This window comes from Mangifera indica, chromosome 10 (genome assembly GCF_011075055.1).
Source record: "Mangifera indica cultivar Alphonso chromosome 10, CATAS_Mindica_2.1, whole genome shotgun sequence".
Lineage (NCBI taxonomy): Eukaryota > Viridiplantae > Streptophyta > Magnoliopsida > Sapindales > Anacardiaceae > Mangifera > Mangifera indica.
Window position 1 is genome coordinate 15,883,062 of NC_058146.1, and position 15,270 is coordinate 15,898,331.

General features: G+C 31.3%; 1 protein-coding gene and 1 long non-coding RNA gene across 3 annotated transcripts; both read right to left on the bottom strand.

Annotated features, from left to right (window-relative positions):
- Positions 1-6,434: 6,434 nt before the first annotated feature.
- On the bottom strand, positions 6,435-12,154 carry LOC123228292 (exocyst complex component EXO84C-like). Of its 2 annotated transcripts, XM_044653640.1 has the most exons (7): positions 11,927-12,154; positions 10,696-10,790; positions 9,112-10,156; positions 7,776-8,291; positions 7,391-7,579; positions 6,995-7,131; positions 6,435-6,915 (listed from the first exon to the last, which is right to left on the bottom strand). In XM_044653640.1, the coding sequence occupies exons 1-7, from the start codon at positions 12,020-12,022 to the stop codon at positions 6,669-6,671; spliced, it is 2,325 nt and encodes a 774-aa protein (XP_044509575.1). In that variant the 5' UTR covers positions 12,023-12,154; the 3' UTR covers positions 6,435-6,668. The 2 variants fall into 2 exon arrangements, with proteins under 2 accessions (XP_044509575.1, XP_044509576.1); XM_044653641.1 differs by lacking the exon at positions 10,696-10,790 and having other exon boundaries at positions 11,927-12,060.
- Positions 12,155-14,163: 2,009 nt separating this feature from the next.
- On the bottom strand, positions 14,164-15,014 carry LOC123228390. The gene is made up of 2 exons (XR_006504678.1): positions 14,701-15,014; positions 14,164-14,580 (listed from the first exon to the last, which is right to left on the bottom strand). It is a non-coding gene; the product is annotated as an uncharacterized LOC123228390 (long non-coding RNA).
- Positions 15,015-15,270: the final 256 nt, after the last annotated feature.

Sequence of the window (15,270 nt, forward strand, 5' to 3'; positions counted from 1 at the left end):
AATTCAGAATTTCTTTTCTGATATTGTTACTACAGGAGCAAAAATAAAATGTGGAGAATATTTTATCTTCCACATTCAGGAAAAGATTCTGAATATTACAAAGTTATACTAAATATAGAGTAATTGGGAGTATTATTGAATCTGATGTTCAAATCTATCTTTCAAATTTCTCCACAAATTTAATAGATTTATCATTATATCCATATTTCGGCTTGCAATCCTTCAGGGATATGATGCCAAAAAATAATAGTCTTGTATTTGTCCTTCTGGGACATTATATTTAGTTAGTTTTTCAAGGCTCACAAATTTTAGGTGGTGACTCATGTAAAATCCCATTTAATAATATCCATCCAATTTTAGGAACTTCAGGTTCAATTATTGTCATATTTACAAAACTTCTGGTTTTGTATACAATATATATGAGTTAATTTTTGAAACTTCAGGTTCAAATATTATCTCATATGTGCAAAATAGCTAATTTTGTAGGAGAAATATTGAGATTAATTTTTTGAAGCTTCAGGTCCATATATTATCCCAGATCTACAAAACTTCTGGTTTTGTAATTAATATTTACAATATTATAATATATATTCTGATTATGTTTTGGACTTCAAGTCCATAATTTTAACACTTTATGCAAACTTCAGGTTGCAAAGGTGATATCATTATTAAAATAAAGACTTTGATGAAACTGGGCACTTCCGACCCATATTTATGAAACTGGGGACTTCTGGCCCATAAACATGTATTCTCATGATTTTACAAACTTCAAGTTGTAAATCGTAAAACTCGGGACTTCCGGCCCATATATATGATTTTCTCACTATTTTACAAGCTTCAGGTTGTAAATCGGATATAAATAAAAATAAAAATTCAAATAAATAAAGATACAAATAATTAAAGATGCAAATAAATAAATATGCGAATAAATAAATATTCAAATAAATGGAATACAATAAAAATAAATATTTAAATAATATCAGGACTTCCGGTCCAGATTCTTGGTTTTGTAAACTTCAGGTTACAAATAATATTTATGACTTCAGGTCACAAATTTGTAATTTCGTAAACTTCGGGTTACAAACGATATTCAAGATTTCAGATCCAGATTCATGATATTCAGGACTGCAGGTCCAAATTCATAATTTTGTAAACTTCAAGTTACAAATAAGATTCAGAACTTCATGTTCAGATTTATGATATTTCAGACTTCAGGTCTAGATTCAAGAGTTTCAGAACTTTAGGTCCAGATTTACAATTTTGCAAACTTCGGATTGCAAATATTGTATAATTATAAAGAAAAATTAAGCAGAAATATAACATAAATTAAAAGTCAACTGGGACATCACAACTGAGATATCCGTATTTATAATATTTAAGCAGCATAACGGCATAATATAAAGATATAATATACCTGAGCTGATCGTGCTGATAACGTGTTATGAAATTAATGAAACAAATTTTGTCTTTATTGACAACAAGACGGAGATAAAGTTTGCTGACGTCTTATCTCAACTACCTCCATCATTGGATAGTTGTCGAAGAGAGAGAAAAGAAACCTAGGGATTTGGGTTGGAGAAACTATTTTTCAAAATTTTGAAAATGAAATGAAATTGTTAGTTTTCAAAATCTAGAAAAAAAAAATAAAATTATATTATATTTTTTAATATTATTAATAAAATAATAATTTTGTTCTCAACTCTAATAAAAAATTATAACAAAAGTTAAGTGATAAGTAAACATTTTAAATTTAAAAAAATAGACATATATATATTTGAGATTTCTCTGTAGCTTGGGCGAGACTAAGTTTTTTGGCCAATTTATTATTACAATGCCGATATATCAGCATATGAATAATTTTTTTAATAGCTTTTTTTCCCTGATTCAATTGGGATAAAATAGTAATTTGAAAACAAATTTGTTTTTTCATCCTATCAAAATGATTTCAATCCTAATTTTATCATTAATAATAATGAATCATAATATAATTAAATAATTTTAAATTAAAATAAAATAATATTCAATCATATAATAATATATTATTATTATTATTTAAATTCTTACTTATTATAAATATGATAATATTATCACCCAATAGTTTTTTGAATAACCCTTTTCTGAATTCGAGTGAGATAAAATTATAATTTAAAATTTTTGACGGATTAAAAGACATAAAGTTTAATAATATAAAATATATATTATTTTAAGAATAATATTTAAATTCCATTCTAAAACAACTGTAAGCCTCTTTAGACAAGCATATAATTATAATTAACCGAATAAATAACTTAATACAATTACCAACTAAATACACATATTGAATAATTATATCGAAGGCATGGAGTAAAGAACTCAATTTTAACTTACTAAGAATTGTTTTCTTTATGGGTGAATCTAAATTGAATTGATTCAAATTCAAATTCAAATTCATATTTATCTCAAATTAGGTTAACTCAAATTACATTTTTTGTTCGACTCAAATTCAAAGAGTCGGTGTTATCACATCAGAACTCTTTTTTTACAATTATTTTTTTCTTTCTTTAATGACTCTTTTTTTTTTATCCATTGACCCTTTTTCTTTTTTGACAATTTTTTTCTTCTTTGCTTTTTATCATTCAAGCAGCCTTACTCTGAAAGATAATGTATCAGAAATAGAGGTGAAGTTATTCTGAAAGATAGGTACCTAGAATGGAGCTAAGATCTTTTCCAAATCCTGGGACAGGACCCACTTGATTAGCTTCCTCCAAAGCCAACCAACCCTACCCTGCAACATATCAAGTGAGTAATGGTTAACAAAGAATATTTAAGTCAAACCAGTAATCACTGCAAGGGAGATGTATGTAAGAAGAACCTGATCAACTGACAAACAATTCAGCTTCTCAGTGGCAATTTCCTCACACCGAACAGTGGCAACCATAACCTGATAAAAGTTTTAGTTTTGCTAAGCAAGAGTATTATAGATACAGAAGGCAACAGAAAATGGAACAACCTCAACTCAACGACCCCAAGAAGGCCGCTAGCGAAGGAACCTACAAAGACAAGCCACCACCCACCTCTAGGACACTCCCTAGCTAGTGGATCGACACTACACCTCAAACAAGAGCAACCCACAGCCAACATCTCTCCCTATCTATCAATCTTTTGCCTTGATAGATTTGGAGAGAAAGTTCTATACCAAAAGAAAGCCTAAACATTTACACATGAAAGGTATACAAAACACAGCCCTTATGTACCAAAAAAAACCTGATAGAAGTTAAAATGAATTTATTAATTAAAAAACATGTACAAATATAGTTATCCATGAAATTGGAAAATCAACAGAAACTATAAATTAATAAGATTAATGAAACAAAATAAAAATACCTTATGGGCGGGAAGATCCAGGTCCTTGTTTTCTTTTACAACTTTCCATATTTGTTGAGCGCCAAAAGAAAATCCTAAGGCAGGATCAACTCCTTGTCTATCTCCAGCTTGTCCTCCTGGAGAGATGGAATGGAAAAATCGCTGCCTCAGTTGAGCAACCTGTATAACGTTTCAAAATCATAAGCCCCTGGATTCCAACTGTAATCTATTTATTTCACAAAATGTGCTAACACTTCAGTTAGCCAAAGATGCTACAATGCGAAAGGTTTCACACACTTAATATTTAGGTCAACATATGAAGACTAAAAGAATGCTTCAACGCACTCAAAGCTCAGTTGAACTACAAAGATCATAACCCATAAAAATTAAGGCTTGGTAAACTTCCTAATCTTATTCATGGCTATCTGCTCTTTAAACTGCTCCTCCTTCCCTTCATAGCTAGAAAAAGCAGTGACCTCCACCAACAGGTCAAGAAAGAAATTAATAGGCTCTAAATATTCAAGCGGAGTCTGCAAGGAGAGAGAGTCATGAACAAAATATTGATTCAAAACAGAAACGAATGCCACTTCCACAAAAAGAATGAAGCATAAAGGAAAATTATAAGGTGCAAGTGTACACCTTTGAATTTTGGAAACATGAAATCCACCATGGAAAACTGGCTAGAGTACCTGGAAAACTGTTTTCAGAAGAGGTTTATTAGCAAGCCTGCTCCTAGCTGATATCATGGCACTACCTGTACATGGCATTAAGCATCTTGTTTAAACCTGGCATCCATTTAAATTGAATTTTGGCAAAGAAAAAAAACTTTGGTACACAACAGAAAAATGAAAAGAAAATTTTGCTGATCTTTATTATTTTCTGGGAATAAAGAGATTAAGACATATATTGCTGAAAATTATCCTCATACAGTTGTTTCCAAGCATCAAATCACAATAACACCAATGCCTGTTTAGATGTTAAATATGTACGTATACATATATATATCCAAAGGCTAATCATTGGCTGGCCAAAGTCACAGCAAACAGAGAAATCATGTACAATATATGAGTTGACAGACCAGCAAAATCCAGATTTAAAAATACATCGGCAACATTGGAGAATGACCAGGCCTAGACGTATATATGATGGGTCATTTTAAATCAGTGTATCTTCTATGATTTCTTTAGGCCCAGAGTTCAAGACCATCCTCTTTTTGCAGCTCTAGTACTAATCAATCAACACCACAGTGTAGAAATTTTGGCCAAGCAAAAGCAATAGAAGTCCAAATCCTTTGTGTTTTTGCAAAGCAATTCTGCAACAAAACATGTGTCCATAATGAATAATTCTTTGTCTTCATATATATTGTTGAGGTCGAGTCAAAGTCAATTTTATGACCTTCAAGATTTGACTATCCATTTGTTTTCAGACACGAGAAACAGAATTGGAAATACAGTTTGACAATTTGTTTTCAACGTCACCAATTGTAAAAAAAAAAAAAAAAAAGCTTAAATTTGAATTTAAATATAATAAAATAAAATATTTATTTTCAACGTCATTAATTTCCCTTTTCCCTCTTCTCCGACTAATTTCTCAACCGTGAGCAGTGTTTCCATCATCTTCGCCATTTTTAATAGTGCTACATATACCATTTATATTATTATAAGGATAAAAATTAAAAATAAAATAATATTTAGTTATATAATAATATATTATTATTTATATATAAAATTATATATAAAAATTATGTAAATAATAATATTATTGTTTATTAAATTATACTTACATTATTTGACTTACAAAAAATAAATCAACAAACTAGACTTGGCCAGGTTCATGAACCGGCTATTTCGATTTCAAATTGCCGGTTTACGATTCAAAAAAATATGAATTTTGAATCATAATCATTACAAGATGGTTTGTAATTGATTTGAAGTCGACAATGTTGATTCATAACCCCGATTCAGAATCGACATTGAACTGTCGGTTCTGATTTATGATCCCGATTTATTTTATAATTAATAATTATAATAATTAAAAATTAAAAAAAGCTTGGACTTAATTTTTTAATCTATAGAGATCAATTATATAATTAATTATAAAATTATATAATAGAAAAATCATAATAATTAAATTATAAAATTAAAATTAGAATCGATAAAAATAAAGAAAGAATTCAATTGAATTTGAAATAATTTGATTGAAAGATTAAGACGGTTAAGAATTGAGAGAATGAGAAATAAAAGAGTTGAAAAAATGAGAAACGAGAGAATTGAAAGATTGTGTAGTATTTATAAGTAAAATTTTATATATAAAAAAAAATTAGGCCTCACCATATTGTTCAAATTTTTAAACATTTGCAAGGGGTCTTTGCAAATAAAGTTTTTTTTATTTAAAAAATGAAATAATCGGTTCATGAATCTTTGAATCGACAGTTGAATTGTCAGTTCATGAATGGATCATAAACTGATGGTTCAACAATTTAAAAAAATCAAAACTGAAACTAAATCATTAGAATCTGATTCCAATTCTGGTATAAATCGATTTCAATTCTGATGATTTCGATTCCAATTGTCAACGAGCCGAATCTGATCCAATTCACGGGCCAAACCGGCCCGTGGCCAGGACTACAACAAACACGCCTTTTAATACATTAATTTACAGCATTGACATACCAATTATACCAGAACAATTATTAAGTAGGGTTATTATTGTATTTTAATATTTTATATTTTACCTACAAACTCACCAATATTATTTAATTGTATCTATTACATTACATTACATGTCTCAAAATCAGCCACCATGCTTTTCCACTCTGGAATGGATCTAATCAGAGTAGTTCAACTTAAATCCACTAATCACTTTGGACAATCTAATCTAAAGTTGAAACTCCAACTCAATAGTTAAGTTCAAAATCAATTCGTTTGTTCACCTAATGATATTATTTTTATCTCATCAACTACCCTCCAATAACATTATGTATCAATTTAAACGATCCGAGCTCCAACCAACCCATACTTACTAGGATAAAATCCGCCCCTAATTCCGCTTGTGTGTAAACAACTAATTCAATTTTTTCTTGGGAATTGATCGAGGAGCAAGAACTTTCATAAAAAATTTAATCTCCTTTTATACAACAGTTACAAATTATATTCATGCACAAATAATATAACATACAAACTACTCATCTTCATCATCTACAACTACAACATTTCCCCTCTTGATTTGTGTAGCTTTTGGCAACATCTAACCCATGTCACCAGATGCAGAATCTTTCCCAGAAATGATCCATTTAATAGTTCACAGGAACGCAAAACTTAAAACACTTATGTCTCGGGGTCAGTGAAGTGTGGATTTTCAAGTTCGCCCATACTTGCAGAAGCGAAAGATTCATACGATTCTACAGTTGAGAGTGATGAAACTGTGTCACCTGAATTTGAGACATCGTCTTCATTTAAAATGATATGTTCCTCATCATCGATATCAGATACTTCTGACCCAGAACCTCCTGACAGAAGTTTATGTATGGCTGACTTTGCAGTATCGACAAACCATTCATCCTCAGGAAGTACACTACCGAGAGAATTATAAGCTTTAATTGTTAGTAAAAACAGAGAGGGAAAAACAAGCATTTTAAATAATAAAGCAGTACCTTTGTGGGTTTATGCCTCTGGCAGAGAAGGACCTGATTGCTCGGGCGATTATGGAAGATGCAATTTGGTGTACATGGCGTGATGGATAACCCGCATAACGTGCAATTTCAACAGTGAAGTGCATATCAAGAATGAGCTGCCAAGTGAGTCAAGTGGGAATTTAATAGATGTCATGAAAATAAAGAAAAATCAAATGTCTTTGGTCACTAATTTCCAGAAATGAGATTCTTCATGATCAACAACACTGCTCTTTCAATTAAAATGTTTAATTCAAAAAAGCTATTTCACACTGTCATCTGAAATCTTCAGTAGACCCTTTCAACTTTCTCAGTCTTTAATGTCTATTTTCCGCAATGGCAAAGTTAGAAATAAAACTGAAGGGAGATAACTCTTACCTGTTGCAGCCCAAGTGGCTGAACAGGAGATGATTCATTCTCAAAAACGCCCCAGAATTCCTGTTCATCAGACAACCACATGACAAATGTTTCTGTCAATCTAGCAAGCAAAATTTTCTGCAGCTTCTCTTTTCCGAGGAGCACATCTCCAGCCACAATAGCCAACTGCTGAAGCTTTGCAAACAATGCCTGTAAAAATTTATGTGAAATGTGTCATTCAAAACTGTTGAATGACTAAATGTGAAAAAAGAAACAAAGAATTCAATGAAAAAGTTGCAGGTTGAAAGGATTTCCAAAATCTCATTATGAATACTGAGTGAAAACCGTAAAACAACAATTGTAGCATACGAAGAGAAAACTTCAGGTTTACAGTAGGAAAGATGACCTGAAATGGAAGTGAAGGCAGAGGCTCTTGTTCCCATTGTAAATATTCTTCATTTCCACTTATATAAATTTGTCCATCTAATCGTGTTCTGCCTTCTCTTGAATAAATGAAAGTGAGAACGTATTGCCGACAAAAATGATCTTTGAGTTTGTCAAATGAATGCTGAAGATGGCGCCTCCAATCTTTTAGTTCAGGGCTAGTACTTGCATTAGGCACAACGTTCCCATCTCCAGCTTCTTTGATCTCATTCTTGGGATTCCAAACTTTCAACACAACATTAGGTAAAAGTTCGTCCATGATTGTAAATGCTATTCCTAGAAGCGCAAGTTGTTCTGAATCTGTCTCAGCTCGAAAGGGTATGACCTCCTTCAACTCTGTAAGATTGTCGTCATCTGAGGGACCTGGTAGAGCTCTATTTAATGCATCCATGTATATATCAAACAACTGTGAAATTCTACTTAAAACATTTCCTCCGTAATGCAAAACAACAAGGGGGGTTATCTGATCCAAAATATCCTGTAAAAATTATTCAACAGAACTAATATTATATAGCAAATGGTTGTGGGGTCATCAGAGGTAACAATTTACAGTAGAACACACAAACGTACAGAGAGATTCAACAAAAGATCTAGCAATGACCAGTTTTAAAATGTAATGTCATGTATCACAAATCAATAAAACTATCTACACCTAGTTTTGCGTATTTAATTAGGTATTCAAATAATCTGTCTTCATATGATTAGATGATTTTGAATTAAAGATAAAATAGCACTCAATCACATAATGACACATCATCTGAATATCTAATTAGGTACTCAAAACTGGACACATAGCATTGCTCATAACAAATACATACACATTCAAAAGAGCATACTCATCATTGACAAAGATATTGACAACACAAACTACTATGCATATATCTAGAAATATATCAAATTATGCATCCAAATCAACATGCAGTCAGTGTGCATGGAAGTTAACCAAAACAATGCAATCATTTTGCTTGTAAACCCCAATGAAATAAAATAAAACAATGAACTCTTCTGCTCCACTATCAGAACCATGGTTAAGCAAAGCGATTCATCCCTCCTGCCCCACTATAGAAAGAGCTTTCTCTTCACATAAACACCATGTAAGAATAAAAAGAAATGTTCAATGCGCATAAAAGAAATAAGTTATCCACAATAATGAGCTTAGCCTGATTTGTATGGCGCAACCTCTCAAAGACAATCTTGATTGATAAACTATGTCTAGGTCAATAAGACAATAAGGGAAGGATAAAGACAAAAAGAAAAAAGATATTGCCCTCTCAACATGTGAAGGAGGACCTACTTACTTCGACAATTTGCATGAATCGCATTCCACTATCGGCAAGCGCACTATCTGATGCTGCTGCAATTTCAGATAATGGAGATATAAAATGAGGGGCAAATGGCAAGCCTTCATCAATTTCTTCTAAGTAGAATATCATTTTTCTAGCCCGTCTAAAATTTAACTCTAAGACTTCCTCAATGTATGGTCGCATGAGTACCAAAAGCAACTTTGACAATTTCAGGCCTTCTGATTCCAACATGGAGGAATAGTTAAGACTTGCCTGAGCACAAACACAGGCTGCACGTAAAGCAGAAATTGTTTCTGCAGGTGGTGCATTTTCCTTCACCAGTCGTACAAAAAATTCAATCTTCCACTCTGCCCATTGAACTACTCTGTTAGCAAATACAGGATTGTCATTAAATATAGAACCAGAAGTTTTTGCTGCCAGTGAGATTGTTGAAAAAACAAGCTTAGATACTGTGGCTGGGAATACTTTAGGACAGACAGAACATGAAGGAAGATAAGCCTCTAAGTTCCTTTGAAGACGGGACCCATAAGATTTCAACATTAATTGGTGAGCTAAAGGACCCTTTCCAAGTTTGACTAAACCCGATAAGGCTTTCTTCAGTTCGGCAACACCAATTGAAGGCTGTTCAGTAATATTAACCAGCTGATCCTCAAGAACAGCCTTTCTTTTAAAGAAAGCAGTCTTAAATGAGGATGCTTCAGCTGATGAAACTTCAACAGAACCCTTCAATTCTGGATAGTTTCTCTCTTCAGCATCTAAAACCTCTATTGCTTCTTCAACCTTATGTTCAGCCAAGAGAACATCAAGTTTATCCAAGAAAATCATCTTGTGGTCATCAACTTCATTTGGTAAAGGCTTTTGGAGTTCAAAAATTTCTGAGTCTTGCTGAGATTCATCAATATTCCCATTACCTCCAACCCACTCTTCCAGTTCACGACAAACTCCAGTCATCAGATCTTGAACAAAGATCCTTTGCCCAGAAATATGCTTTCGCAGCTCCCTTAGCTCATGCTCCATTTCCACAACTTCTTCAGATATTCTACCAGAATATCAAGTAAAGTAGTCAACAATTAATCTAAGTTGAGAATCAGAAGGAAAAAATGATCAAAAAATTAGTTCATAGCATCAAGGATAAGAGTCACATCCTAGTAGAACAAAAGTAAGATTTAACATTAATAGGAATCTATATCAGTTGAGCTCAAAGGGTCAAATTCAACTGTGTCACTTACAGCTCCAATTCAGGCAACATGATGCCCTAACACTTTAACAATTTTAAATTCAACATTTGTAGAAACCGCTGACTGAGCCCACTAGTTTAAAAACATTATGATATATAAAAAGCATCAAGGTGGAATCTCACTTCCACAAAACTTATTTGGTTTCCAACATACCCTTAATTCCTAAGAGAGCAGAAAACCACTTTTCATTTTCACCTACTCCCAAACATCATATGTTCCTAGACACTTACTAGAAATTTTCAAATACAACAGTTTTAACATCCTCCAATGCCAGGAGAAAATTAGCATCATACATCTTTCAAGATTTTTCATTTAGCCATAATTAAGGATACTCTATTACCTCAAGAAAGCCAGGTATTTTGTTCGCACATTGCCACATAAGTTTTCCACCGCATCTTTCAAATCCAACAACTCACAACATAGTCTTCTAATTCCCTACATTGATAAAGATGATTAACTTATAATAAAGATGTGCCAGTATCTTACTCTACAGAGGAAAATAAGAGTATATACACTAATAGAAGTTATAAAAACAGACATCATAGGGAGAAGAACTATCAACAAAGTGATTTTATGTCCTCATCTGATTAAGAAAAATATACAAGATTCTATCAAGGAAACATACCAACACAGGAATCAAATGTGTTAAGTGCTAGCAACATTAACTCCACACAGAATGACAACATATACCTTGATCTAGTAATCACTCGTTATTTAAAATTGAGGTATGCAAATATGTGAAAGTATCATATTCAAAGCAAGTAAGCACATAAGAGTTGAAAGAAAAATGTCGACACAGCAACATCACCTTTCCTAAATTTTATATCCACAAAGTGAAACAAAAAAGAATAGCATGCATACTCAAAGCTTTATTTGAGTTTTTTTTTTTCAGAGAGGTCGGTTGCAATGCATGTACTGCTGCTGGAAACTAATAATATTTTTTATAAGGCAGTCCATATAGAGCAGCATTATGCTCTTCCAAGGCAAGGGCAAGTTCCGGTTAGAACATGGATCAACCAGTAAACCATCTCCAAACATTTAACTTTTAATCAAGGCAACCCAGATCCAGGGTAGCCCTAGCCCAAATAGAGATCCATATTTCAACGTTAACTTGATTATAAAACCCTAGATACAAATAAACAAACTTTAAGCAAACATATAACAGAACAAACAATTCAATACTAAAACCAAGCTAAAATGAATTTTTTAACATGGAAAAAATGGAAATAAATCGAATAAATGATCATGCTTCACAATGCCATGAAACAAGTAGCATGTTTTCATTGACTAATCTTAAATGCAAAACTAACCCACATATATATATATATATTTTTTTTGCTAAGAAAATACCCAGAAAAACAAAGCAAGTTTTGAGATAAATTCAACCAAAAAAGAAAAAGAAAAACTTCCAGCCTATTTAATGCTGATAAAAAAAATGAATCAAGTAACGAGTTTTAGCTTACTAAACCGAAAAAGCAACACTTTTCCTAAGCAAAAATAACCAGATACAGAAAAACAAACTTTGAGCTATATGAGATATATATATATATTTAAAAAAAAAAAAAAGGAACCTTTTCAGTGTGAGATTGGAAGACAGAATCGATCTTGGACTGAGGAGTTATGCCTTCAATGGATGGGAAGTCATCATCTTCTTCACTGCTCTCCATTGCCTTCTTCTCTCACTTCTCTTTGACTTCTCTTCAGTAGCTTCAACGGAGGTTTCGAAATAGTTTTCTCAGGTGAATATGTTGAGAAAGAAGCATGTGAGCGAATTTTCGTACTTCTTTTTTCACCGAGGCTTTCAGAAATTATTTTTTACCATTTATTATATCAATTAAGATTTAAGCTATAAAGATTTATGATATTTTTAAATTCCAAAATATTTTGTTATTTCATCATGTTTCAGACAATGTTTATTGATCTGGATCATGCATTGACTGTTGGGTAAGATTCGAGCCGAATTGAGATAGTAAAGCTCTCGTGGAGCTTGTAGAAGTTAAATTTGAACTTAACTCGAATTTGACTCAACTCATTTTGAGATTAAACTTTTAATTAGTTCATTATTAAAACGATTTTGTTTTAATATATATTAGTGAAAACGATATCATTTTGTATCAAAATTTTTAATTTATAAATTTGAACTCAAGTTTAAGCTCGAAAATATTGGTTCGAGCTTAAGTAAGCTTGTATAAAACTAACTCATTTTAGGTTCATTCAAATCAAACTTACACAAATTTGATTCGAATCTAATCGTAATTAGTTGATCTAAAGGTTGGTCCATGGTCAATCGATCTGACCAAACATCAGAACAAAGATGTCAACACAATGTATAAATGAATTAATTAAAATTTTTAAGCAGATTTTTTAGTCATATGACATCAACTTGATGATTATATCGATTTAATTTGATTGTTGAACCATGACTATTTACCCAATTAAGACCCATGGCAATTAGAATAAATGATTAAAATAAGTTTTAATTATACCATAGATGTCATCTAATAGATGAGATTCCAACACTGGTTTCCAGCCAAGCTAATCAGTCCAATTTGGGTTTCCACCCAAGATTTGATATAAACAGAACTTCTCACTTTAATTATTAAAAATTTAAATATTAATTTATCTGTTAAATTTTATTATTATTCACAAGGATAAAATTATTATTTAATAAAATTATCTAAAAAACATAAATTTATCACTTTTTTTTCTAAGTTTAAAACTAACAATTTCTTTCTATTCAAAGTTTGAAAAATGATTATTTCTTTCACAGATTTGTATTTTCTCCCTTATCGCTTCTTCGATGATCAAAACCGACCAACCTCTTTCCTCCCATCTCCCAGATAAGGAAGAATTATAGGCCACCCTTCAATTGATCGATGATTTGTCTTCATCCGAGAGATGGGAGGGAAGAGATTGGTCGGTTTCCATTGTCGAAGGAGAATAGTCATTTTTGAAATTTTAGATTGAAAAAAAATTATTAGTTTTTAAACTTAGGAGAGAAAATATAATAAATTTATAATATTTTTATTAGATAACAATTTTATCTTTAATAATAATAATAAAATTTAATAAACGAGTGAATATTTAAAATTTTTATAATTAATAAATAAAAAGTTGGGTTTGAATCAAATCTTTCATAGAAAATTGTCATTTGGCTTCCTTTTTTTTTTTTTTTTTTTTTTTGTAAGAGAGTAATTCATGTGCTAACTGATGATTACTAACCGGTAGTAATGGCTAATAGGCATTCATTCGTTTATAAATGTAGTAATAATTTTAATGATACAAAAGCTGCATAGACTGATTATCAATGTTTAGAAGTGGCTTAGCTCAAGATCAATGTGAATAAAAATTAATCAGTTTAAAATAAACCAGTTAATATTTTAATTTAATTTGAAAATAATTTAATTTTAAATTAGATCAAAATTATTTTAATCTCAACTAGTTTTATAAAAACGATTGTAATCCTTCACTTGTTCAATCTAAGTTCAAATTTAAACTCAATTGGGCGAGACTGAATTTCACCGTAATTACACCTAAAATTTATAAGAGTAATACTTTGTGTATAAACAACGATGTATCATCATATAATTAGACAGTTAAAAATTAAAAATAAAATAACATTTAATCATATAATAATATATTATTGTTCGCATATCAAACTATGTATATTATTTGTATATATAGTTTGATTGAAGTAATGATAAGTTAGATTTTAAACAATAAAATTACAGTTGGATTTAATTAATTATTTTAATAGAATTAAAAAAAATTCAAGAAAATTAAAAAATTAAAAATTCAAGAACACATAAAAAGCAAGCTGAAGTAGTTGGTCATTAACATAGAAACTAAAAATTACACAGATTAGATGCCTTTTGAAAAAAAAGATTACAAAAATTCTGCTATTCAACTTCTGAAGACATCATTAATGTCGACGAACTGTTAAGAGTCATCCTGTGGAAATTCATACATAAATTGGCTGATGATCCAGCCATAATCTTCATCTTCAAGTTCTGATGGTGGTTCCAAAATGGCAGAGGATATTGTAACCGGAAGTATTGCTAGTGGTAGCCATTCAGAATCAACTTCTCGAACATTTCTCCTCTTGTTCTTTTTAGAATCCCAGTTCAACTATCTTACATCTCTTCTGTTTTTCATAATCCACTTGTTCACGAAACCCAGTTCCAAAACCCGGAAAGAAACGGAACTTTTAACTAGCACTGAAGGCCTTAAATTGATTTTAAAACAAAAATATAAAAAACTTCAACAAAAAACCAAGTAAAGTCTGTGCATAATTTTGAAGTGATGTACGACGAATCTAATAAGGTAACGAACTTTAGAAACATACCGCTACCGCTGCTTTGTGGGGCTATGACGGCGACAATTATGTAAGCGAGAGCACAATTGGGGAGCTTGGTGACGCGAACGAATTGATCGAGACCGGCGGCATTGAAGCAGCAGTTACCGTCGACTATTTGAACGGAGGGAAGCAAAACTTCGGCCATCAAAGAAATGAGTTTCTGGGTTTTTGCGAGAATGAAATGGAGAGTAGAGAATGAGAAAAACAACGCGAACTATAAAATTGGAACTGACACCGGGGAGGACCGTCGGAAGGAGCTCGCACTGGGGTGAAAGAGACATTAGTTGTAGGTTGTCACAGAGAAAAAAATATTATTAAAAAATTAAATCTAAAAATTTTAAGAGAAAGATTGCTATTTTTGAAAACCTTCATCGGGAAAAAATTATTAATTATTAAGATTTGAATAGATAAATGATATAATTAATATACTTAGTTAATTATTAATTATCAATAGTCTATAAGTTAATAAATAAAATTATCAAAATTAATAAAAAAAAAAATTTTAAATAACATACTCGGATGAGAAATAATCTTTTGGCCTTTTCAAATCAATAGATG

What these genes read in the sequence shown, in the direction of transcription:
- LOC123228292 (XM_044653640.1), bottom strand. Translation starts at nt 12,022, where the DNA reads ATGGAGAGCAGTGAAGAAGATGATGACTTCCCATCCATTGAAGGCATA. An exon ending in TGCCTTCACTTCCATTTCAG is followed by an intron (nt 7,580 to 7,775) that starts GTCATCTTTCCT and finishes AAATTTTTACAG; the next exon opens with GCATTGTTTGCAAAGCTTCA. An exon ending in AGCCACTTGGGCTGCAACAG is followed by an intron (nt 7,132 to 7,390) that starts GTAAGAGTTATC and finishes CTCACTTGGCAG; the next exon opens with CTCATTCTTGATATGCACTT.